The sequence below is a fragment of the Neurospora tetraspora genome, assembly GCF_033439725.1.
Source record: "Neurospora tetraspora strain CBS 560.94 chromosome Unknown B0H65scaffold_1, whole genome shotgun sequence".
In the NCBI taxonomy this organism is placed as follows: domain Eukaryota; kingdom Fungi; phylum Ascomycota; class Sordariomycetes; order Sordariales; family Sordariaceae; genus Neurospora; species Neurospora tetraspora.
Window position 1 is genome coordinate 1,446,744 of NW_026944383.1, and position 24,394 is coordinate 1,471,137.

At 53.6% G+C, this 24,394-nt stretch overlaps 4 protein-coding genes across 4 annotated transcripts; 2 read left to right on the plus strand and 2 right to left on the minus strand.

Annotated features, from left to right (window-relative positions):
• Positions 1-1,038: 1,038 nt before the first annotated feature.
• Positions 1,039-4,643, plus strand: B0H65DRAFT_14638 (uncharacterized protein). Its single transcript, XM_062821014.1, has one exon. It carries the CDS (start codon positions 1,236-1,238, stop codon positions 4,464-4,466), a length of 3,231 nt encoding a protein of 1,076 aa, XP_062685861.1. The 5' UTR covers positions 1,039-1,235; the 3' UTR covers positions 4,467-4,643.
• Positions 4,644-6,819: 2,176 nt separating this feature from the next.
• B0H65DRAFT_414845 (uncharacterized protein) lies at positions 6,820-12,150 on the plus strand (the record flags this gene model as incomplete). The annotated part of the gene is made up of 1 exon (XM_062823947.1): positions 6,820-12,150. The coding sequence occupies one exon, from the start codon at positions 6,820-6,822 to the stop codon at positions 12,148-12,150; it is 5,331 nt and encodes a 1,776-aa protein (XP_062685862.1).
• Positions 12,151-13,684: 1,534 nt separating this feature from the next.
• B0H65DRAFT_14653 (uncharacterized protein) lies at positions 13,685-16,475 on the minus strand. The gene has a single exon (XM_062821015.1). It carries the CDS (start codon positions 16,269-16,271, stop codon positions 13,860-13,862), a length of 2,412 nt encoding a protein of 803 aa, XP_062685863.1. The 5' UTR covers positions 16,272-16,475; the 3' UTR covers positions 13,685-13,859.
• A 3,570-nt stretch (positions 16,476-20,045) lies between these two features.
• Positions 20,046-24,092, minus strand: B0H65DRAFT_14679 (Dolichyl-phosphate-mannose-protein mannosyltransferase-domain-containing protein). Its single transcript, XM_062821018.1, has 5 exons — positions 23,669-24,092; positions 23,310-23,599; positions 21,501-23,245; positions 20,854-21,265; positions 20,046-20,789 (listed from the first exon to the last, which is right to left on the minus strand). The coding sequence occupies exons 1-5, from the start codon at positions 23,974-23,976 to the stop codon at positions 20,092-20,094; spliced, it is 3,453 nt and encodes a 1,150-aa protein (XP_062685864.1). The 5' UTR covers positions 23,977-24,092; the 3' UTR covers positions 20,046-20,091.
• Positions 24,093-24,394: the final 302 nt, after the last annotated feature.

Genomic DNA, 24,394 nt, shown 5'->3' on the forward strand with positions numbered 1-24,394 from the left:
GGTGATACGCCATTGGCATCGAGTGAGGCTCTCGTCGGCCGCAACCACAGTACGTTATGTTGGAAATTCGGAGCTAAATCAGGCTGCTAAATTGGTAGAACTAACACATTTGGCAATGACAGATGGGTGGAAGAAGAATGTTGATGGTTTGTCTCATAGCAGGTTCGCGTAATGATGACGCATTCAGGAGTATTTTACAGTACTGACATTCGGACTGCATGTAATCGTCCAGGATCTAGCAGATAAACAAAAGATGCGACATAAAACCCAAGCTATCATTTCTAGAGCCTTTGTTATTCCCTTTGAACTGAAGCTTCACCAATATCAAACACTTACACTACTTTGTGCAGTTCGTAGACACAAAAAAGGAAGCTTCCCTTGCGGCTTGGACCCACGAGTTATGAAGATTCCGTAATTGAATCTCTAACTGCATCTGCGGCTAAGTCTGGTGGCATTCAGTTAGTGCCATTAGTGGAGAGTCTAACAGCCCGTCTCATTAAAGCTCGCCCCACGCCCGCCTGACGTTCCAATGCCTGCTGGGCTGCTGATCCCTGCCCCTGCCGCGGTCCCGGACCACAATCTTCAACAACGGGAAAGAGCAGGGGAATGAATGGATGTCATCTGGTTAACTACCAGCCCAAGTCTTCCAACATTTTTATGTCTGTCTTTTCTAATTCCACTTGAACTTGGAATCGTGAATTCAGTCTCCCTTCTAATTCTCAATCTTCCCATCCGGCCGTTTTCCACCCTCGACTTTTCCTTTGCGACAGTTCATCAAGCATTTGCGCATCCATTTCCCCCTCTGGTTATCAATCTATTGCGCTACTTTTCAACTAATTAATCGGCCGGCCAACCGACCAACCATCCACCACCATCCACCACCACCGACCTAATCTTGGGCATCTGCCTTGCCTCTCTCTACGCTCCTCGAAACACACCTTCGTAACTGTTATTCGGATTCTCGAGGATCTCGCCCGCAAGAAATTAGGGGATACGCCAGGCTGCAGGAGGGCTAGTTTACCTTGAAATCGTCTGACACTCGGTTTCCATCCCACGTCTTCCATCCGACTCGATAGCGCCACCTCGACACCTGGCTGTACATATCGGCGCATGCCACAGCGACGCTCATCACCATAAAGAGCAACGGCCAATGCCATGGACGGGACATACGGGAACATCTTCCCGACAAACAACAACCCACTGTTAGTTGCCCTGCTCCTAGCTTGCCCCTTTCCATGATGCCCGAGCAGGTCGCTTCTCAGCCCGCAGTTGCTAAACGCCCATCCGACACCACACACAGAAACCCCGGCGCTCCGAATTCGAACAACAAATACCAAATCAACGTCAACCGCTCAAAGACGAAAAAATGGGCCAACTTCAAGCCACAGAACTACGACGGTGATGATTGGGGAAGCGATGAATACGACGATGTTGACGAGGAACCTCCATCCGCCCTTCGGCAGCCTGTTAAGCAGTACAAGCCATATACACCAGCATTGCATCTACAAACTCAGCAACCGCCAGCTGCTCCCTCGGGCCGTATCGCTCAGATGGTAGCCGCCTCTTCCACGCCAGCGACACCGAATGCTCTGCAAAGAGCGGGCACCTTTGGACAACCCCAATTCGATGCGCCTCCGACCAGTTCACCCGTGGTTGGAGGTAAACAGGCTCTTCCGTCCATGATGCGCGTGGCTACGATGCCCCAGAATGTCGGCCCGGCCTCTACACAGTTTCCACCGCGCAAGAGCAGCATGGGTCCTCGCGAGATACCGGACATGACTGACCCGACCCGCCAATCCAGGTCTACCACTTGGGCCGTCCCAACGCAAAGACCGTGGTCAGACGCTCGATCAGCCTCCCCCAACGCCAGGTCCCCGGTATCACCTAACAAGCCGCTGCCCCTTCCCCGACCTACTGATAGATATCGACGAATGGGCGAGGACAACAACGCGGGGCTGCAATCTTCGGGATCCGTAAACCAGGGACAGCTGGGTAACGGGGCTCACACTGCGGGCCTAAACTCGGGACCAGGTCACCAGGAACGTCGAGGTAGTGCAGCAGGCAATGAAGGTGGTGATAACTCGTGGGGTCGGAGGCCAAGTCTAGCTCCAGTGATGGAGCGAAACAGCGAGTATGGGGCCGAAGGAATGCTCGCCGGGCCTGCGTCGAAGGAGTCTGGTGTCGAACCTGTCGCTTTTGGAGAAGAAGAGGACAAGGTTCGGCGGTTCTCGACAAGTCCCAAACTGCCGGATCTGACACGCTTGTCGGGGTTCGGAGAAGATCTGTTTTCTACTCGGTTTTCGGTTCTAGCGCCTCAACTGGCTTCCATTCCAGACATCTCGAACCCTTCTAGCCCAGCAAAGGCTCCTGAACCAGAAGGGATCTCTACAGACGAACGTGCCGAAAAGGGTGGTAACTCGGAAAACGGTATCGTTACACCGGCAAATCCCAGTGTGGCGCCTACCTCACTGCCAGTCGCCGAACCTATGTCTACCGCACAAGCGCCACCACCTTCTACCTCTATTGGGGGTGCGGCAGTGTCTGATGCAACACCGCAGTTGGCACAGAAAGCCATTCGCTCTCAATCACCGCCTGACGAGTCTGTTGGGCTGCGGTACAACCAAGACGATGCTAATGAATCCCATGCAGTTGCTAACGCTCCTCAACAACTGCCATCTACGATGGAAACGCCACAGGAAACGATTTCATCTGATATGGACAAACAGCCTGTTCGCCCGCGCCTTCCAGGTGGTTGGGTAACCGAAACATTATCCACGCCAGGAGAAACTCCCCCGCCTGCTCGTAACGAGACTTTTTCGAACATGACGAGCAACTTTCCCCAGCCTCCAAGTGCGTCACTCGTCGCCAAATCCCATGCTGATGCTGAACGTGCGTCAAACGGCGGTCAGTCTCAACAGCACGACCCAAGCGAAACGAGTGAAGCAGCTATCGAATCCTCCCATTCGACGTCTGATAGAGAAGCTGCTCAGGCAACACCCACCTCAGATAAGGACATTCACGCAAGTCTTGCACCGACAATGGAACCTTCAAAACACCGGGACATAACTCCGACTGCGCCGTTAAACTTTAACCGTGGCTTGCTAGGGAGCAAGTCTGCCGAGCCACTGCACGTGCTACCTTCGCCAAACATGGGTGGTGGCTCGACCTTGAATACACCCGGCGATTCTCCACTCAAAGAAAGTGACCTGCTCAGGGATGAGATAACCAAGTTTTTGGGTGACCCTGAGATATCTGGCAGCTTTCTGGATATTTCCCGGTCATCGACAACACCAAATCACCCTGTTGCAGATGCTACCCGGGAGAGCAGCTATTTTGGAGATGTCTACGGTGACTATTTTGCTGCGAGCGAGGACAACCAAAGTCAAACCAAACTGGGGGCTACCACGCAACCAGCCGCAACAGATACACTTACACCCGTGGCGGCTGGCACGTCAAAGGCTGTTGTTGTAGCGCCTCTCTCTGTTGCTACCTCTACAAGTTCTGGATCTGGTGCTGCTACTTCGGTGTCCAAGCAAGATCCGACTGGGGAAACGGCTGGGGCTTTTGAGTTGCGGCGTCGCTTTTCCTGGGAAGGACCGTCCGAGCAGGACGCCTCAAACGCTCCTGAAGTGGATCCTGCATACCATGTCGAGCAAAAGTCCCGGACCTCTGGCCCTGATGGTGTTTCTTTGGCTTCTTCGACGCCAGCTGCAGAAAAGATCGGAGAAACAATGGCACTCACGCTGTCGAATGCCGACGAGTCGCTTCCTATTCCGACCGAAACTGAGAACAAGCCGGCTCCAGAAGCATCGGGTGGGATATCTCATGACGTATCAGAAGTCAGCACGCTTCCATCAAGGTCAATGTTAGAGCCGGCTTCTCCCATCTCTGCTGGCTCAGATGAGGCTGAATCCCGCCGTCGGGCGCTCTCCTTGGCTCAAGATCAGGCTCTTCCTCAACCTTTAGACCAGCATCCCGCTTTTGGGGAGAAGGCTTCCATTCGCCGTGGATCATCGGGACCAAAAGACCCGGTCAATATCATATCGTTTCGACAAATTATGGATATGCCTTCATCATCGGATCGACTCAAGCATTACAACGAAACCCGACTGCAATTTGCCGCTATCGACACCGGATTGGAGGAGTGGCTCCTGGCTATGAAATCCAAGTATCCCGAACACTCGAACGCTACGTCATCCTTCAAAGACTCATTGACGATACCTGTTATGTCAATGGATAATCAGCAAAGCGGAGAGGTTCTGTCACTTCAGCAAGGCGGGCGGCCAGGAACCAACATGCCAATGCCGCCATCGTTGCCCTACGGGCACTCGGGCTTCGCACATTCTAGCCAGCAGGTTGGGACCAAAGGCAAAGAACTTCTTTTTGCAGCTGGCAAGGCCGGGAAGGGTCTGCTCAGCAAGGGAAAGAGCAAGTTGAGGGGAACCGGCGACAAGGTTTTCTTCTAGGTTTCCGTCTCATCTTCGTCGGCACGTGGTTCTGCTTCGGTTTAGTCTTGATTTGGCTTTTAGCATTACTGGGACTATTCTCCCATCTAATGAACTCTTTTCGATTGGGCGTGGCCTACTGGGTTGTGGATTCTGACAGAGCACGCAATCCGGACCGCAGACATTCTATACATCTGACACGTAACGGATTGCCATTTCTACCACGCGGTTGATTCCGAATTTCTGTTTGGCATACTACGGGCCTACTGCGATGTATTATCATATTGGGGCGGTTTGATATGTAACATGGAATTCCATGGAGGTGTTGAGGCTGCTTTGTTGACAATACAGATCATGTATGAAGGGAGATAGTGATGGCAGAAAGCTTGTGTGCCCATTGCGAGATTGGATGTCAAAGATGGTGCAAATCACAAAGTTATAGGGAAATTCTTTGCCTTGATGAGCCAGCCAGCCACTACATGCATCATATCCTCAGATGTCACAGTCGATCTTCCACAGCCCCAGCGGTCGACTTCCATTCCTCTTCCATTCTTCCATCACGAAACGATGAGCAGCATGGCGTGCCGCATTCCAGTTGCACAATGACATCCAGACGTCCACGGAATCCAGTTCTCCAGATTCCAGTCGATTTGTAGGGCCGAGACTGGCAGATTTCCCGTAGCCCAGCATGGTGGCCCAGCGTTGTGCTCCCCCAACTTCCCTAGACCACGTTCCTATCAGACTGTCCATTGAGTGAACCGGTGCGTTCCAGCTCGTGCAGGGCACTTCGATTGTCACACACTGGCCTGCCCGCTTCGGCTATGACCCTGGCAAGCCTGGCTTATGTATCCCTCTTCTGATCCTGTCATCAGCTCGCTAACTGCAATGTTTACTTGGAATGCCCAATCTTCACTGCCTGAAACTGTAGCGGATGCTGTATCATCACTGCAATTACGAGGCCATGGGAGCCATAGCGGAAGGTGACCGTAGAAGGCCATGGGGATCTCATCCGCCATGAACATATCGCTGGACCGAAGGGATGAAGCGCCCATCTCAGCCCAGCAAGCCCAGAGAATCCTTCAGGCCCCTGTCGACCCTAACGGGCATGCACGGCGTGTTGGTGCTTCAGTTCCCGGACCCCTGTCCGAAAGAGACGATGGGGTGGACTTTGACCAGGAGACCTTGCTCCCGCAATTTCAGCACCTGCAGCGTCTCCAGAAATCTTCAGGCCGGACCGCGTCTGCCTTGTGACTTGTCTCTCACCTTTCCCGCCTCAGCAGTTCCTGACCTTGACGCGCAATTCTCTCTTCACTTCTACGTCCATCTCTCACCTTGCCGAACCTCTGCCAAAAGACACATATCAATCAACATAACCGCAATCCCAGAGACGCGAGCCTTGACTGATGTCAAGGGTTGATCGCTAGCCACCGTAACAGCCGACTTGAGCTTGTATCGGGAATCCTCTCAAGACCACATACACCCACACCGTATGAGTCGGAGCTCAGCAGCAGCATTGACACCAGATCAACCGACAAACAACACGTTCCTTCTACTTCTCTCATCATAACCTCAACACAAATTCAAAGTCCGGGTTGTTCATCCAGAACGAAGCTACCCCACGCGCGAGTGCAGTTCTACCGAAATCATCACCTCTAGGCCCAAGCTCCTCGGCTGCTGGTGCCGTTGACCGGGAACGAATCGAGTGTGGAAACCGCGTGCTGGGGGGAACGCCCGAGAAGCAATTGTGGGAGAAGGACGTGGATGTAAAAACTGGTGATAGTCTGAACATCGAGAAGTAAGACGACAGTGACAGTTACACGACCTGCGTTGTCGTCTCACAGCGATCTGACTCGGACTCCACCGCTATCTGTGCTCGTCCATAGCCAGGAGAGCCTTGCTGACATTGTACTGACCAAGAAGTTGCACCTCCACGCGACACATCGTCGGCCTCACCTCTCACATGGCAGCTCACGGCCAATACTATACGCATTCGGCTGGAAACCAATCGCAGCAGGTCTACTTCCACCCACAGCAACCGCAATATCAGCAACAACAGCAGCAGCACCAGCAGCAGGGCCACGCCCCGCAGTCGCATTCCCAGTCGTATTCAACGTCCCAGCCGCAGCCACAGCCTGATGATACCAATGCGCCGAATCGACATCCATCTTTTATAGGGCTGCCTCCAATTTCTCGAGCATCCACCTTTTCATCTCTACTGAGACCCTTCCAGATCGAAGGTTCTGCCGGCGACAACAATAACACATACAGTGACGCCGACGCTACCCCGCGAAACTCAACCCAGTATCAACAAGGGCAACAACAAGGTGGACAAACCGTTGTCACAACCCCGCAAACTGTGTCTGAACCCATTTCCATGGCTACGAACCAGACTGCCGGTGGTGTACAACCACCGCACGGCCAGTTCACGACCCAAACACCTCCACCAGGCCAGTTCATCCAAAATATGTATCGTCCAAATCAAAGTCCGGCGCAGGGTCAAATGCAAATCCAAGGACAACCATTACCCAATGGTTTCCCATCACCTCCTAGTACTGGATCCGTGCCTGGTCAATCGCCGGTCCAGGCCCAGCCAGGTCAACCCAGTCCACCAGGCAACGCCCAGGGGCAACCCGGATCGGCCCCGGGAGCACCCGGGGCTCCCCTCCCTGTCATGATGCCTCCTCCTCACTTGGCAGGAAGGTTCCCGCAAGGAAACTGGAACTTGCAGGAGTCTCATTTGTCGGAGCCACTACAGCCCACGAATCGTCACCGACACTCGTCTAGCAATGCATCACAGCAACCCTTCTATGGTTTCGACAAAGAGACGGGCGTTCCGGCATCGCCACGGAGCCAGAGGGCTCCAGAGGCAGAGCAGCAACCACAAATCCAGCCGGTAGACCAGAACGGCCAAGGCCCGCAACTCAATGGCCAGGACAACTCCGGGAATCTCATCGAGCAGCGTCCGCGCGGGAAGTCGTTGTCACAGACAAATACGGACGTGGATGACCTACCGGCACCCGGTCCGATCCCAGCTGCCGATGGGAACAGGGCAAGGCGAAACTCGGGTATCTTCTCGAGCCTCCGCAACAGGGTTGGGGCGGGTACTCCGGTCACAAGTGACGCAGTTTCCGATGCCAGTGTCATGACGGACGAAACAGGAGGACAGCAGCAGAGACGCGCCCAGATGTTCAGTGCGCTAGGTGCCGCAGGCGCAACGGAGGCTCCTCAAAGTAAGGAAAGCATCATTGCTCATGGCAGCACCACGCCCGTGAATGGCGGACTACAGTCACCCCCTCCTCAGCACCAGCAGCAACAGCCGAAGAAAAGTAGAATGGGCCTTAAGGCCATGTTCAGCCGGTCATCGCAGCAGGATGTTTCCCGACCTTCTGGAAGCGCGCAGTCAGCTAGGCCTACGACGCAGGGTCAAGCTCATGGTCAGCATCAGGTACAACAACCCGTTGCTATGAGTGGCGCCAACCCAATGTATCCTCTGCGACCAAAGACTTCGGGCCAGGTTCCCCCTCAGCAACATCAGTCTCTTGCCTCTATTGCCGAATCTGAAAAGGCTAGAAAAGCCTCTGGTGGAATATTTGGCATGTTTAAGAACAAGGACGCAAAGCCAGTGCCAGGTACCGGGGCTGGCCAGCCGCTCATGGACCCCAGGCAGACGCTACAAGGTATGGGACGAGGACAAATGGCAATGCCACCTCCTGGGCAAGGGCAATTCCCACAACAGCAGTATCGTCAACAGTTCCCAGTTGGTCCTGATGGAAAGTTGCTGATCTTCCCTGGTCAACTTCCTCCTCAACATCAGCAGTTCATGCAACAAGGTCATCCAGGCATGCATCAGCTGCAGCAGATGCAGATGCAAGGGCAAATACCAGGGCAGCAACGACCCCAGATTAACATGCAGCAGTCTCAGCCTTTGTTGCAGGGTCAAAATGGAGGTCCACAGATTCAGCCGCAACAACAGCATCAGCAGCAACTCGACACTCGTCAGGGTCAAAATAATGGCCAAAATGTGGTCTCTACAGGTCCTGTCAGCCCGCCAGTTGCTTCTCCCGCACCTTCAGATACTCAATCCGTAGTAGAACAGTCTCGTCCCCAGCAAAATACACCTCCCGCCACCAATGGACAGGCGCCTCCGGCGGCAACGAACGGAGGCCACGCCCGGACGTTCTCTCAAGGCAGTAACTTACCCAACACGTATACTCTCGGCATGAACGGTAATCAGCCAAATCAGTTGCCTGCGCGAAAGCCGGTAGGGTCCAGGGTCGTCTCAGCTCAGATCCCTCCAAGTCTTATGCCACAACAACAGCAACGCCAAAGGGGGGCTTCGGTCTCCTCAACTCAACATCCTCAACCTCCTCGACCCCAGAGTCCGCCGAGCATGCAACCCCCGTCAAGCTTGGGAACCCAACGCCCTTTGGATTCTCAGCACACTTTGGCATCCCAAGGCGGAAAGTCTCTTCCCGATGTTCCCACCTCTGCGCAGCGGGCGGATCAACAAAGCTCTGGTGCACAAGACCAGCAAAACCAAGGACCGGGTCGCCAGCAACAATCACAGCCACAACCTATGCCAGCTGGCCCGCAGAGCCTTGGTCAAGGCATTCCCAACCAAATCATCCCTCCCGCTGGCCATTCACTATCTCACGCGGCAACTATGGGGCCTGGCTTTCCGGCACAACAACCACAACAACCTCAGAGACCTCAGCAACCCAGCCCCGGTTTCCCCCCTCGGAATGTCATGACTACAGCCCCTCCGCCCAAGGAGAAGGAGCAGAGCACTATTTCCAAGCTTTTCAGAGGGACTAAACAACAGACCCCGCCAACAACCTCTCAGGAGAAAGGGAAATCGTCGTTCATGAGCGCTTTGAAACGGGGCGGCAATACCAAGCAAGGAGAGGCCCAACCAAGGTCTCAGCCCCAGTCGCCTCAAGCCAACCAAGGACAGTTCCAGCCGAACCAAGCTCAGATGCAGCAAGCACAAAGGCAGCCAGGTTTGCAGCCTCCTCAAAGCCAGCTGCCGGGACAACCGCAACAGCCGCAACAGCAGCAACAACAGCAAGAGTCACGACCGGGACTGGGAGAACGACGGTCAAGCCCGCATTTGCAGTATCAACATGAGAGGCAGGATCCGTCCAAAGCCCCTAGCCCACCGGCACAGGCAGATCTGGCCATGCGCCCACCTGGGCAGCAGTCATCGCAGCAGCCTACCCGGCCTACCCGTCAACCTGTTACATCCGCTCCTGGCGCTCCCAATCAGTCTACACCTGTGCCCCAGACAATCCAACAGCCGCAACAAATGGTTCAGGGACAGCCAGGCCCAACCCCAGGTTTGGTCCAGGGGCAGGGACCGGTGCCAGGACAGCCGTTGCATCCTAACCAGATGGCAGGTCAAGCTCAGGCTCAGGCTTTCGCTCAGCAGCAGTTTTTCCAAGCGCAAGCTCAGGCCCATGCGCAGGCCCAGATGTTTCAAAGGTTCCAACAACAACAAGTCCAGCTTGCTGCTCAAGGCCAAGCCCCTCGCCCAGGTCAGCCTCCAGCCCAAGGCCAAGGTCAAGACCAGAATCCAGCGACATCTGCGCCTCCAGGTCAAGAGCCTCGGTATGCCCAGGTGCCCATTCCAGCCGGTTATTTTTCTGTACACCAGGGGATGGCACAAACTCCTTCGCCCATGGGCATGCCGATGCCGTATTTCATAAACGTTCCTGGCCAGCCGCCGCAAGGCTATTTTATGCCGATGCCAGGGCAGATGATTCCCCCGGGGATGCCCGGAATGCCGCAGATGTTGCCTCCTGGGTTTGTTCCCGGTCAACCTTTTATGTATGCTCATCCCGGCGGTGGCCCAATGCCGCCACCTGGACCTCCAGGAAGCGTACCCATGGCTGGACCTCCGGGAAGCATGCCCATGGCCACGCCTTCTTCCGCTGGTGGCACCCCCTTCTTTACACCGCCGACCTCTCATGGAGGACCTCAACAAGTGTTCCACGTTCCCGTACACCCATCATCTCCTCCGCCGGGCAGTGAGCATTCTGGACAGCATCCTCCAAGCATCTCGCCTACTCCTCCGCCGTTTATCGGAACATCAAGACAGGCTAGCAACGTTTCTCCTCAACCTCAGTTGCAGTTCCAGCAGCCACCGCCGCAGCCATCGCCCTCTCCGCCGAACTATCCCCTCCCGAACACGCCTTTCTCTCCAGTGAATCCGGACGCGGCGAATGTTCTCAACCCACCGCTTCCCGTGAGCGAACCACTGCAGCAGCAGCAGCAGCAGCAACAGCAGCAACAGCCTAACCCGGGTCTTTTCATCCCCCAACGACAAGTCAGCCAAGTCAGCGCCATGTCCTCCCTGCAGCCCAGCAACGGATCGCCTTCGATGAACGTGATTTCGCCCATCTCGAACGACAGCGGAGTGACGCAGATTCCCGAAGGAGGACAGCAGCAACTTTCCCGTTCCGGATCCGCGGCTCTTCCTCCGGACTCCAGGACCGTCAGCCCGGAACCAGTTAATGTAGCCCAGAGACTTTTTGGTTTGAGGATTGATGAGGATGGTGGTGATGACGATAAGGACAGCAAGAAGGGTGAGAACGACGACCACCATCATCCGTGGAACGGAATCGCCACGGACAGTGACTCTAGGGCAGTTAGTCCGGAACCACTTTTGGATGAACATGGGCCTATGACACCGCCGCCTACCACGGTTAGCTTCATCCGCGCGCAGGCACAGGAGGTCCATGTGCACCGGTCGCCGGATAGGCATGTTGGGGAGAATAATATATATGATGCGACGCCGAGACAGTCGATTAAATCACCTGTCCTACTGCAGAGGCGCAACTCTGTGGATGAGGAGGAGGATGAGCCTGCTCTGCTCGAGTCTCAGAACGAGGATTCAATAGCTGGCTTCTTCGAAAAGAAGGTCGATGGTTTAAGTGATATCCGTGAGGAGTCTCCCGAAAAGGGAAACAGCTATATCATCATGGCTCCTCCTGTCGAAGATGTTCATGACGAAGTCGAGAAAGCAGCTGCGCCAGCTCCAGCTCATCAAGCGCTTGTCGTCGAAAACGGGGAAACCAACCACGGGAAACCTGTCGGATTAGAGGAGGATGAGAAGGAGGAGCCAGTTCTTCCAAGCCAGGTCGAGCATAGCAAGCAGCAGCAGCAGTCACCCAAACCTCAACCCCAGCCAGAAGCCTCTGCACCAGTCCCAGCAGCGCAGCAACAACAACCCATCATAATCTCCCCCTCCCCCTCCCCCACCCAAACCCCCGAACCCAGCAAGCCGCAGCAACTCCACCATCAACAACCGCAACCCGACTCCTCAAACGGCGTCATCACCACCGCCTCCGGCTTCCTCATTTCCTCCTCCCCCTCTTCCAACCCCACCCCGGATAACCCCAAAGGCATCCACATCAAACCCCTAACCGACCGCTCCATCTTCGAAGAAGCCAAGCGCAAACAATTGCTCAGGGAGCAAGAGGAGAAGATTCCTGTGTTTTCGGATGATGATGATTACATCATGAATCAGAACAATGGGGCGAATTTTGCGGCGGGAGCGGCGGGGCAGGGAATGGGGAATAAGAAAAAGGAGGATGATTTGGATGCTGTGCCGATGATGAGTGCTACGAGTTATCCCGGGCAGGAGTGGAATCCGTATGATTTTGGGATGGGGGGAGGGGATGGCGGGGAGGGGTGGGAGGATTGAGATTTGAGAGCGGGTGGGTGGTTGATGGTGGTTTGAGGTGGTGGTTGAGGTTGAGGTGGTTTGGGTGTTAAGTGCCTGTGGGGTGAGATGATGGGAACGGAGAAAGGAAGGAAGGAAGGCAGGAACGTGAAAAAAAAGTAATGACTGAGGAGGGAAGAAAGATTTTACAAACACTCTCTGGTTCATATTCCAGGGATACATACCTGTACCGTATTTATTCTCCATGTGCCAGACCACAAACCGACGGACATACGTATATACGTCTTCTTCGCATGTATCTACAAGTAAAAGGCACATTGTTTATACCCATCTTCGCTTCTCTTACTGCTTTTTAGTTAATGCATTTGCATCATTCAGAAATTTACTTTTGGTTTCTCTAGTTCTAGACTCTCTCGGGTTTTGTACCTAGACTAAATACTATAGCCGGTTCTCGAAAGGTTAATACATAAACAACAACTCCTTCCTTCATCTACACGTTTAAAAAAAAAAAAAAAAAAAAAAAAAAAAAGCTACACCGCCGCCAATGATTGAGCTCCGATCAAGTCCCACTGATGTTCACGATATCAAGTGGGGACCCCGAGACTAGTACCTGACTAAGTGCCTAGCTGAGCTGAGCTAGCCAAAACTGAAAGACCCTGGAGGAAATAAATGAAAGAAAATGGCGGGCAGGCAGGCCACGCGACATCGTGACAGGGGCTATAGGGAATGGAGAAAAGGGGTATGTATGTAGGTACATGTTCCTTACTTAACCCAGTCGGTTTCCTTTTTTGTTGAGTTTGGTTTGACTCTGAAGTCTGAGAGTCGGTGAGCGGAACAATTTCCGCAAGAGCGCAAGGAGTTGGGCGGTCATGTCCGGACAACTACCTAGGTATTAACGATGAGAGGAATAAGACGTACAAGCCGATTAGGTTACAAAAGGTTAGTATGCACTTTTGTGTCAACATCTTGCTGTTCAGTTTGTAAATGAAAAACATTTGACAACTGCTGAACCAGAAACCTTTTTATTCCAGGACGGTTCATGATTTATGCTGAAGAGTGTAAAAACTGGCTGATCTGTGTGTTCACTCGGATCCTCCAAGTTTATTTTCACCACATGTGCCTAGCTTAGTTCCCGGACGAGCACTTTATCTCTTGGTTCTCCTGCCCTCATATCTGCTCCCTTCCTACTAAACCCAAACTAAGTATAAGTAACGACAAATTGAAAAAGGCAAAAGTACATGCGAGGAACGAGCGTGTGTGGCTTTTGAATGACCCGATTAAGTTTGTATATATCCTTCTTTCCATCCTTCCATTTCCTGCCAGTGGCATGGCGTGGCGTACGTGTAGAAGCAGCTCCCCCCAGCCTTTCATCCCTTTCATCTTTGTGGTTTAAAGAATTTCCATCCCACCCATTATCAGGTTTGTAATCCAAATCCCCCGTTTTCTCCGTATGTTTGATGGGGTGTGTGTGAGAGAAATCGCCGCCCCATGCGGCTTCGGTATCATATCATACAAGTGTGCTCGATATGAAAAAGAGCAAGAAAAAAAAATACGACTAGCCTGAACCGGAACGCCCAATATTTTCGATGTTGCGCCTTCCAAAATGTGTGAACCAAAAACAGCTTAATAAAAACAGCTTAATAAAAACAGAAGCGAAGAAAAAAAAAGCAATTTCAAAGCGATAAAGTAGTAGCACTTCTGCGTCTTGCCATCACAGAGGCTTTGGGAATCTAAGCTGTGAAAGCTCCGGGTATCGTCACAGAGGGTTCCTTTGGTTCCTCAGTTGCTGGCTCGACCTCGGAGGTGACAGGCTGCTTGGGGGTATCTTCGGTGGATGGCGGGGATTGGGTAATTTCCGCTTCATGGAACTCAAACTTGTTAGCGGGGGTCTTGGGCAACTCCGAAGCTAGCTTGGCCTCTTCGGTAGGTCCCTCGATGTCCTCTGCAGGAGCCTCGACCATTTGTTCAATGACTTCGGCCTTCTCTTCAGACACTTCGCTGATGGCAGTAGGCACCTCAACCTCTTCTACAGGCGCCTCTTGCTTCTCCGCGGTCTCGGGTTGGTCGACAGGCTCCGGGGCAATATTGGAAGTGGGTTGCTCAGGCACCTCGGGAACTTCCGTTTCCGAGCTCTCCTCTTCGATCGTCGGTGCCACCTCCGCCACGGATACCGCCGGTTGTTCAACTTCAACAGCAGCGGGCTTCTCATCTCCATCCTTGTCAGCGTCGAGACTCGTCCTGGGGCTCTTGGCAGCCCGAAGACTAGGGGCTCGACTGGGTGCCCGACTATGGCTTGTTTGGAAATGGGTGATCGGGAGCACACCACCACCAATACGGCTCCAAAACATCTGCTCCCGTAACCGTACGCTTTCGGCCCATGCTGCCTTCTCCGCATCCTCGTCATCCGCTCGCCAGTGACCGTCCTTGACTATGCGAAGGAATCCCAGGAAATCGCATGTTGATCGGACTCTGGACAGGCAATACTTGCATAACGCATATCCAGTTTGCGCGGAACCGGTTTCGCTGATCCGGAATCGATGTTTCCGAAGAAATTCCTCCTCTGGCCTGGACTCCCCGCAGAGAGAGCACGGGCTCAACTCGGGCCTCGAGATCCTGCCGAACCTGCTATATATTGTGGCAGCTGGGACTGGCTCTACTACAAGCGAGCCGTCAGTCATCGCTGCAAGGACACTCCTCCGGGCAAGCCAGGAAAGCCCTGGAGCGGTATCGAGCCGAAGTGTTGGTTCAATGTCCTCGGTTAGGGTCCTCTTGTAAAACTTGGTATCCTTCAAGGCCGGAAGAGGGATGGCAGCGGCGCCAGGGCTGGCGGTAACGACCGATGCGGGTGTAGCGGAAGTTTGGGAGAAGGTCGATTGGGCAGTTGCGATGGTCGAAAGAGAGGTGCTGGAGACATTGGCGAGCGCAAGATGAGCACCTACCGATCCTAAGCCCAGGCCAAGAGACGTGAGTGCGGAGCCGGTAGAGGGTGTGGGTGCGCGCTGGGCCTGGGCAGAGAGCCTCTTGGATGTGCGGATGAGATCTTTGAAGTCGTTGTACGATGCTAGGTCGGTACGAAATACGGGCTTCAAGAGATGAGTAAAACTGGTAGGATACGAAGGAGACATGGGCTCGACCACGCTGTGTTGGCGGTTGTGCTGGCCATGGTGTAAGCGATCGGAAAGGCCTTCCTCATTTTGTAGCTCAAGGAACTTGCTGAAACCTGGAGAAGAAGGCGCGGTTGGAGGTATCTGCTCGTCCTTCTCGGCGCTCATGTCCTCCATGAGGTGCTTTAGCTCGGCTAGTTGCTCCTGCTGTGACTTGAGTAATCCCTCGGTATCCACGAGTTGTGCCCTGAGCTGGTCGTTCTTCCGTTGCAGTATCTCCTGCTCGATCCTGGCCTCTTCCTTGGCGGAAATAACCATTTTGTTGGCTTCCTCGAATAGGGCGGCTGTTAGGTTCTCCAACTCCTGTTCGATTTTCTTCTTTTGCTGTTCCACATCCAAACGAGCCTGCTTCTCTTCGGCAATGACTCCCAGCAGAGTTGTCTTTTCCGCTTCGACCGTTTTCCTCCGTACCCAAACATCACCAGCCAGCATCTCCCTTTGCTCTTCCACTGTCCTTTCGAGTTGCCTGATCTTGTCGCGTGCCTGCTCTAGCTCCATTTTGGTGTGCGATAGGTTATCATCCAAGGTGGTCTGGTGGTTGATTGCGTTAATCAGTTTCGTGCTGAGGGTGGCCACCTCCTGGTCGAGATCGGGATGGTGATGACTGGTCATGGAAATTCCGCTTGCGGGGCTCATAGCCCGGCTTCGGGGATCGGGGAGGGTCGTCAATTCATTTTCATTATCGATGGGCTGCGGGGAGAAAGGTCGTCTAAGGCGAGGGGTCGACGGCGCTGCATTGGCAGAGGCTGGCTCGCTTACGGATGGTAGTTCGGGTGGTGCATCGGAAATCGAGGCCCTCGAGGCGCTGTTTCGGCTGAGGATGCTGGAGAGAGATCGGGTGTGGCTTTTGGAGAGGCGTCCGTTGGCCGGTATCGGCATCTGGTGCGAGGACCAGCCCGTCACAGTGACAAAGCTTTTCCATAGTCCGTTAGTGGTGGAGACGGCAGCCATGTGAGATCTTGTAGGGATAGATGTCATCGAGGAGAGCCTCGAGGGCAAGTGAGTGGAAAGTCTAGAAGAGGGCAGGGGACTTACGAATCCAGCTTATCGGTGTTGGTAAGGACCACACCAGGGACTGGCGGGTCCTGTAAAGGAGAAGCTGGAGCAACAGGGAAGGGCCTAGGCGGCGGCGTTATGCTTTCCGACTCTATCGCTGCGTGCAACGGGCGCACCGGGCCTGCGTCGGTCGAGGAATGCTGCGCACACAGCTATATGAAGCAAACGGGAGTGTCGCAAGGATGGGAAGTCGCGTGGTGCGCTGAATGGAGTCGGTACGGGAAATTGAGTGTCTAGTGGTTGGTGGCTTGTATAACGTCGTTCGGTAGACAAAAAGTCGCTTAATGGCAAGCCGAGTATGGCAATCTGTAAGACGGAATGGAAGCGAAAATTAATAGTTGGAATAGGTAGTTGGGGTCCGGCGGCTGCGGGTGTTGTTGGTATGGACAGGACAAGGAGCAAAGAATGGAGCGAAAAAGGACGGACAACAAGCAGTCAGGAGGGAGCGGATGGCAGATGAGCGACAGATGACAGATGATGGATGATGTGTGTGGCAGCAGATGGAGCGAAAGTCCAAGTGCAAGTCCAAGTGGAAAGTGGAAAGTGGAAAGTGGAAAGTTTGTCGGGGATATGCGCGTGGATAACGAACGTTATGGCGCAGAACAGCACTGCAGCGCTGCAGCCAGCATTCCACTTTGCAATCTCGAATCCACCGGGCTGTATCGGTACTAGTACGGAGTAGGTACGGATCCGTGGTCTGCGACTTCCAGGTAGTGGCCGGGCTAGCGATTGTCATTAATTTGTGACTGCGTTTGTTGCAAGACAATTGTCATTGGCGCCTTCCGTGTTTCCCAGCCAAGTCGGTTCTTGGCTCCTTGCAGCATGCGCTGTTTACCCACGGGCGAATGGCGTCAGGCCAAGGTACCAAAATGCTTGAAGCGTCGGTGCCGAGAGCTCAGCTTTTGATTCCATTTTTTTCTTCCGCCGTCCTGGACTCGCTCGCATCGTGGCCAGGAGCTCCTGAACGAGGGATCTCCGGCCCAGTCCACCATGTCCCGAACTGGTTAGCAGCTCCCAGATCCTGACCGGGGGCTTCCGGTGGGGATCTCGGCCTCCCCTGGCGCTGGCGGCACCTGCGATGGGATGGGTCCAGACAAAATCCACTCAATCACGGAGTGCCGGCCGTGCGTGGTGCGTTTGGTCTCGTCTCGAGCTCCCGCCCGTAGTAACCGTAAATGACAAAGTCCCTTTGCTGTTTTCCCAACAACCTCACACAAGCCATGTCAATGTTCGGACCCAACGAACGAGACGACCGCTGTACCTGACCCTTTGATCCTTTGCTGCCGGTTTATCGTGCAGTGCAGCGCAGTGCAGCGCAGTGCAGCGCAGTGCAGCGCAGTGCGGTGCAGTTAGCTGCGTGTCCTTGACCCCCTTGCGTTACGCTGTTGCGGGGAAATGAGACCCACAACATAGTAAGCCTCACTGACTAGGCTGGTTACATGCAGCGAGCGAGCATCAGTAAACCTGATCAGTGGACTTTGCCCTGGACGGGGCGGTTTATCCGTTCGCTTCCTCAGTCGCCCAAGATAAACTTCCTTGGATCTGCGCTTTTATCCAGGGTCACGCTATTTTCGCGGTTTTGGGATCCCAGTGATCCCAGTGATTGATCCCCTTTTTTCCCCCTGGATTTCGACGACATCCAAAGGCGTCATAACGACCAGGATAGCTCAACTTCCAAGGCGGTGCAGTTGCAACGAGGCACTCGTCACAGTTGGTCTGTGGTCACATTGTCCAGGTTGTTGCCGCACTGTTGCTTGCACACATTCAGGCACAAGAGAAACAAAAACCCCATCCCACCCTGCCAGGGCGGCTGGGCGGTTATATCTCGCGACAATCCAGCTCCATCATCCGTCATCGTTGTCTTCGGGGATCGGTGGAGGATTCTGGTGTCTAACAACCACATTCCCTATTCGGAATCGCTAGATAAGTATCAAGTGCCGAGGAATATCAAGATATCCAAGTACATCAGGCGCTTGAAAGCGCCTCATGCCATGGTCTGAGAAAAAGCCAAAAGACCATGTATAACACGAGTTACAACACGAATCCTAACTAGGATCTCGGCATCTTGACGTTCCATTCACAACTAGACTTGGCAGCGGCCCAAAGTCTGGACACGATCTGGATACGATCTGGATACGATATGCAGATCATCCTTCCGGCGCGCCAAAAAAAACAGCAGGAATACCATCGAAACAGGAACCACAAAAGTGATGTGCTTGGTGCTACTTTACAGCGCTACCATGACCCATTACAACAACGTCCATAACGCTAGGACGAGTATGTAGCACGTTGTCCCCGCCTTTCTCTCAATTCGTCCGATTCGTTTCGTTTCACGTTACAGGACATATAAAAGACGAAACCCAAGTTGGAAGGCAGGCAGGCAAGGAAGATCACCACCATTGCGGAAGAGGAAGCCGGTTAACGAGCGAACAAGATCCACGCGCTACATAGTCTCGATACTGAAAAGGCAGTTCCGGTTCACAAAGCCGTGGATCGATAGAAGACAGACTGGTATCATTTTTGCTCAAGACTTGATACTCGATACTCGCTTCATCACACGAGGACTTCCACTTCCACTTCCCATGGCGAAGTTTGTGAACATAGATAGCCTGCCAATACAGCCTCCCAATCGGCGTCTACGCCTTACTCGAAACCAGGGCAGCCAGACTTGCCAGATAAACTTTCAACAACCGTGGTGAGAGGAGGAGGAGGGCCTTATGAACTGTACTCAAATAATCCCAAGAAACCACGATGATAAACCGCTAACGACTGTTATTGGACTATCAAATTAACTATCGTACCCCGCGAAACGTCCGCATTTCCAAATGTTCGGACAATCAATGATGGTCAACCAACTACCTACATAATACCTCGAAGGTAGAACGTTATACATTTAAGCATCAGAACTTTTCAAAGGCTTTACAAGTCCACTTCACCAAACTCCAACTATGTCAAAATACCGTTCCCGGATAGTTCGCTAGACCTCCACTTCCCTCCCAGTAGGGAGCTGCCTCAACTTCATAGAGGTACCCACGGATAACCCCATTGTCTCAGGGAGTAGTAAAACCGAAGACAGCCAACTCCCTTTTGTTTCTACGTGACCCGAGTACCGGAGATTACACATGGCGCCCATCCGGATTCCAGGGACGTTGTCTCAGACTCTCAGACACAGAAGGGCCAAAGCGTTCGGAGGCGTTCCGAACAAAGCGGCTGAGGGTTTGGACATCAAACTCCGAGTCCGAGTCCGACTCCGGAGGTAAGCCCGCCTGTCCGGGATCGACTTTGTGCGACTGATAAAGGTCCGACCGGCCGGACCTGACCAGACCTTAATGTTATACTGTTTAAGCTTGGGTTGGGCCGTTGGGGCATCTACCTGGAACAGAGTTAAACCGATAAATATTTTAATGAGACAAAATTGTGAACTGAGTAGATGTACATCGTTGATTGACAGTAAGGAAATTAGTAGCAAGTCAAGCTATATGTGCGTGCGTGTGTGGAGGGAGGTGAACCATAGAGCTACCCATTACTCCCACATCCGTTTTTCTAGATCTCTCTTTTTTTTTTCGCCCCTTGCCTCACTCCCACCTCTCTATCTGGCTAAACCAACCATCTCTATGCCTTTGTTTTGGTCCTTCATTACAGAAGATTGAGTTTCCCTGATGTATGTTGTACATAGATTTGATATGGTTGAAAAGATGGGATCTGAGAAATGCGTATGGCTTCAAGTAGTCACCGCAATGATCTAGAGCTCGTCCTTCGCCTCGGTCTTCTCTCGGGCCTTCTCTCCAACCTCCTCGGCCTTCTTCTCGACCTGGTCGGCCTTCTCCAAGACCACCTCTTGGGCCTTCTCTCCAGCTTCTTGAGCCTTCTCCTGAACCTGTTCAGCCTTCTCGGCGACCGTCTCCTGAACCTGCTCAGCCTTTTCCGCAGCCTTCTCCTTAACGTTGTCAACCACACTCTCAATCTTCTCCTTTGGTTGCTTAGTCGCCTCCTCAACCTTCTCGGCGACCTCCTCGGCAGCCTCCTCAGCCTTTTCCTTGGCTGGTTCAGCGACCTCCTGTACCTTCTCTACAACCTGCTCGGCCTTCTCCTCAGCCTTTTCCTTGGCTGGTTCAGCGACCTCCTGCACCTTCTCTACAACCTGCTCGGCCTTCTCCTCGACCTGCTCGACCTTGTCGCCAGCCTTCTCCGCGACGTTGTTCTTCAGGTTATCGACATTGCCGGCCACCTTCTGAATGCGCTCAAGCATCGTCTGGATTTTCTCCTGGGCGGCCTTGACGTCCTCGCTCTGCTCGATGTCCTGCGACGCGGTGGCTTCATTGCTCTCGCTGGCCGGCTTAGCAATCTTCTCTTCGGCTTCCTTCTCACCGTCGACGCTCTTCTTGGCTTCGGGAACGACCTCCTCGGCAGCAGGAACATTGGGAGTCTCCTGCTCAACGCCTGAAGTATTGACGTTAGTACTTTGACACCCAAGGTTTCAGCATACGGCGGTAGATTTACGTACCCTGAACATCCGGATGCGGGGGCGCAACGGGCTGAGAAGCTTTGGGGGCCGAAACAACCTTAGGCGTGCCGCTTCCACCAAGCTGAATTTCGTTGCCATTTGCATCGATGACGCGTGTTCTCGTCTCATACTGGGTCTTGAACTCGACCTTGCCCTTGAGCGCTTCGACTTGCTCCGCGTTGAGAAGGTTGCCATCCTGATCGCGATACTCAACCTTCTCCTCCCGAGAGAGGATGCGCTGGCCCACCGGGTTGGCACTAGGCTCCTGCTTGGCGGCTTGTTGCTCCTGGTTCGCAATAGGCTTCTGAGCCTGAGGAGGCGCGTTAGCCACAGCAGGCCTCGCAGGCGTGCCCTGAACTGGGGTCTGGGAAGGCTTCTGGCTGGTGGGGGTAATGCCGTAGTAATTGTCGTACTAATCATCAAGCGAGGTGTGTTAGTATCCAAGGGTATGTCGTTGCTGTTTCAGCCAAATCTTTGGAGTGTGGTAAGTTGTCGCTTCCTGCCCGAAGCCTTACTGAAAGTTGAGGCTATCCATCGTGCCTTCGCCTGCCCAAGGGATGAGACACCCAGTGGCTCCGGCTATCATTTCTTTACCCTCTGTCGGGCATATGTCTTGGGGGTATGGTTTGATGGAATATAGAACTTACGCTATCCAGGAAGGTATTGCAGTCGAAATCCCAAGTGCTGAAAAGCTTGACCCTCTTGCATTCAGCCTTGGTCCACGGGTTACCGTAGGCCAGAGGAGAGAACAGCCAGAAGACGACCATCGACAAGGCAAGGAACAAAACGGCGCCGAGTCTGTTGAAAATAACCTTGTCCTTGACGAGAGAGATCCTGGCTGTCACGAAGTCGAAGACTTGGCAGAAGGCAATAATGGCGAAGTACAAGGCCGGGAAGTAATGATGCAGGAAGAGCTGACGCTGCATGAGGTAGAAGGGGAAATAATGGAGCGCCCATCCAAGAACAGAGGTTCCAACCTCATAATCGAATCGCTTGAAGATGGGATTAGCGTAATCGTTGCAGCTGCGCTGCCAGCGGAGAATAGCGATGCCCTTGAAAAGGACATAGATAACAACAGCGGCAGTAGCGCTCCACCAGATGATGGGGTTACCCATCAAGTAAACCTGGCGGTGTTGCCTGCCCCAAAAGTTGATACCGCGGCGGAGGATAGGCCAAGCCTCGGGGCGAGAATCCCAGGCATGAGACTCAACAAGGCCGGCGTTTGTCTTCCACATGACCTTCTGAAGCTCCCAGAACTTGCCGAAGAAGCCAGGGTTGCGATAGTTGACCTTTTCGGCGTCAGCTCCGAGCTGCGGATGGTCATTGGACTCGATGTACCAAAGACTGTTGGGGAGCGAACCGCCCTTGGCGCATGTGACTTCTTGTTGCTCCGAGGCCCAATCAGGAAGTTTAACCTTGTGGGAGAAAAGAACACAGCCCGTCATGATGTGCACCAGCTTGAACTTGGTGTCAATGGTACGAAGACGTTCCTGAGAAACGCCCCTCTTAGACTCCTTCTTGACAATCTCAACACGGAAAAAGTCGTTGGCATCTCCATCGAAGCCCTCATAGCCATAAGCCGACACCTCGTTCTGCCAGTCAGCCTCAGTAACGGGAGGACGAACGTCATGAGAATGGAGACGACGGTGGGTAGGCAGATGATAGAGACGGAGAATCATGCCATCCTTGATATAGGGGGTTTCGGGGAGATTGTCCCACGCGCTAGTTCCGTTGATGGGCTGACCATCGATACCGAGAGGCTGAGTCTGGTTTTCAAGGAGCCAGACGTTGTTGTCATCCTTGTGGGGATAGAGAGTAATCTGCTGCTGCTTTGAGCCAGTGGGGTACATCAAGGGGTGCGAATGAAGATAGCCTCCCTGGGTGTTGACGTGCCTGATGGTCACACGGCTACCCATAAGAACGTCGGCCGGGACATCTTGCATGGCCTTCGAGTTCAGAGTCGACTGGAACTCGGAGCTCATGAAGCCGTCACCGTCGCCAGGGTTGGTAAGGCACAAGAAGTGGATTCCGAACATGGCCATGTAGAAAGTAAGAGGGATGACAATGAGGCAGAAAGCGCGGGCCATGAAGTGCTTGGTGAACGCGCGAGGGGAAACATGCTTGTAATCGCCAAGCACAACCCAGAGCTGAATCAAAGTCAAGCTACCAACCCACGCAATGGTGAACAAACCAACCCACTTGATGCTAGCGGTGATTCCCAAGCCAAGACCGGTGATGACCAGCCAGAACCACCAGCTTGGTGTGAAGGCCTTGGCAGGTCCCAGCTCTTGTTGGTTGGTGAATGCAGTGAAGCCGAGGGCAGTAAGGGCGGTTCCAATCATCAGGGGCGAGTCAAGCAAGATAAGCCGGGCCTGGGTAAGAAGGCCGTTCTCTGTAAAGAACCGGTTTGTTAGTCATGTAGCCTGTCCGATTGCTCTTCGTTCTATCAGACGTACCGAAGATGATAAGACCAGCCCCCAGGAAGGCAGTGGTGCTACGGCATCCAGCTGCCTTGAGTGTGAGGAACATGGTAGGAGCCAAAAGGATACCGCAGATAGCTGGGAACATGCGCATGGCGACATAAGGAACGCCGGGCTCAATGTAGTCCTTTCCAATCTCCTTGAAGTCAAAGCTGCCGTCGAACCCAGCGAGCCAGCCGAAGAGGGTAATCATGAGCTTGGCGAGGGGCGGGTGGACGTCCATGAAGAACTTGCCCTTGATGTACTTGGAAGCGAAGCCGCCGAAGCTGTTGCAGACATCTAATCAGTATTCTGCCAAGCGAGCAACAATATCCTCCCATAGGGTGGCTACATACTGGACTTCGTCAAACACGACACTGTCAGGCTGGTAAATGCGGAATAGGCGAACAATGGCAGACAAAATCGTGATGATAGTGAGGAGCGTGAAGTCGGACCCGGGAAGCAAGAACGGATCATTGTCCTGGACACCCTCGGACGAGTAGTCGTCCTTGACCTTGGCGGACTTGTTCTTGTTGTTCTTGTTCTTGGAAACGGCCGCGGAGGTCGGCACGGCTTCGTAGGCGGGCGGCGGGGCATAGGCCGGGGCATAGGCCGGGGCGTATGCCGGCGGCGGCGCCGGCGATTTCTTGCCGGAGCGAGCCATGTTGACGCAACTATCGAGAGGACGGCAGTCGGATTCGGATCGAGATGGAACTTGTAGAAGGTTTCGGTGGGTGGGATCGTAAAATAAAGATTAACGAGAGTCGAAGAAGGTTAAACTGTCATTAGGACAAGGGCTGCCCGTGTCATGCAGGGTAGTTCCGACGAGACGGAATGGGAACTTTCCGGGGCCGATCGGAAACTGGGCGTGGGGAAGAACGAGTAAGTAATGGTAGTCAAGAGAATAGGAATGGAAAAGAGGAAAGGGAAGACGAGTGCAAAACGACCCGGGCCTGATGAAATCCGTCCTGGCCTTGGACCTTTGTTGATGCAGTGAGAAGCTGGAGAAGGGAAGTGGAGGAAGAGGAAAAAAAGGGTAGCTTATGAAAGGGGCACAAACCCAGGATGTGGTCTAAAGTGAA

What these genes read in the sequence shown, in the direction of transcription:
- B0H65DRAFT_14653 (XM_062821015.1), bottom strand. Translation starts at nt 16,271, where the DNA reads ATGACATCTATCCCTACAAGATCTCACATGGCTGCCGTCTCCACCACT.
- B0H65DRAFT_14679 (XM_062821018.1), bottom strand. Translation starts at nt 23,976, where the DNA reads ATGGCTCGCTCCGGCAAGAAATCGCCGGCGCCGCCGCCGGCATACGCC. An exon ending in GTCGTGTTTGACGAAGTCCA is followed by an intron (nt 23,600 to 23,668) that starts GTATGTAGCCAC and finishes TGTCTGCAACAG; the next exon opens with CTTCGGCGGCTTCGCTTCCA. An exon ending in GCAATACCTTCCTGGATAGC is followed by an intron (nt 21,266 to 21,500) that starts GTAAGTTCTATA and finishes CTTGATGATTAG; the next exon opens with TACGACAATTACTACGGCAT.
- B0H65DRAFT_14638 (XM_062821014.1), top strand. Translation starts at nt 1,236, where the DNA reads ATGATGCCCGAGCAGGTCGCTTCTCAGCCCGCAGTTGCTAAACGCCCA.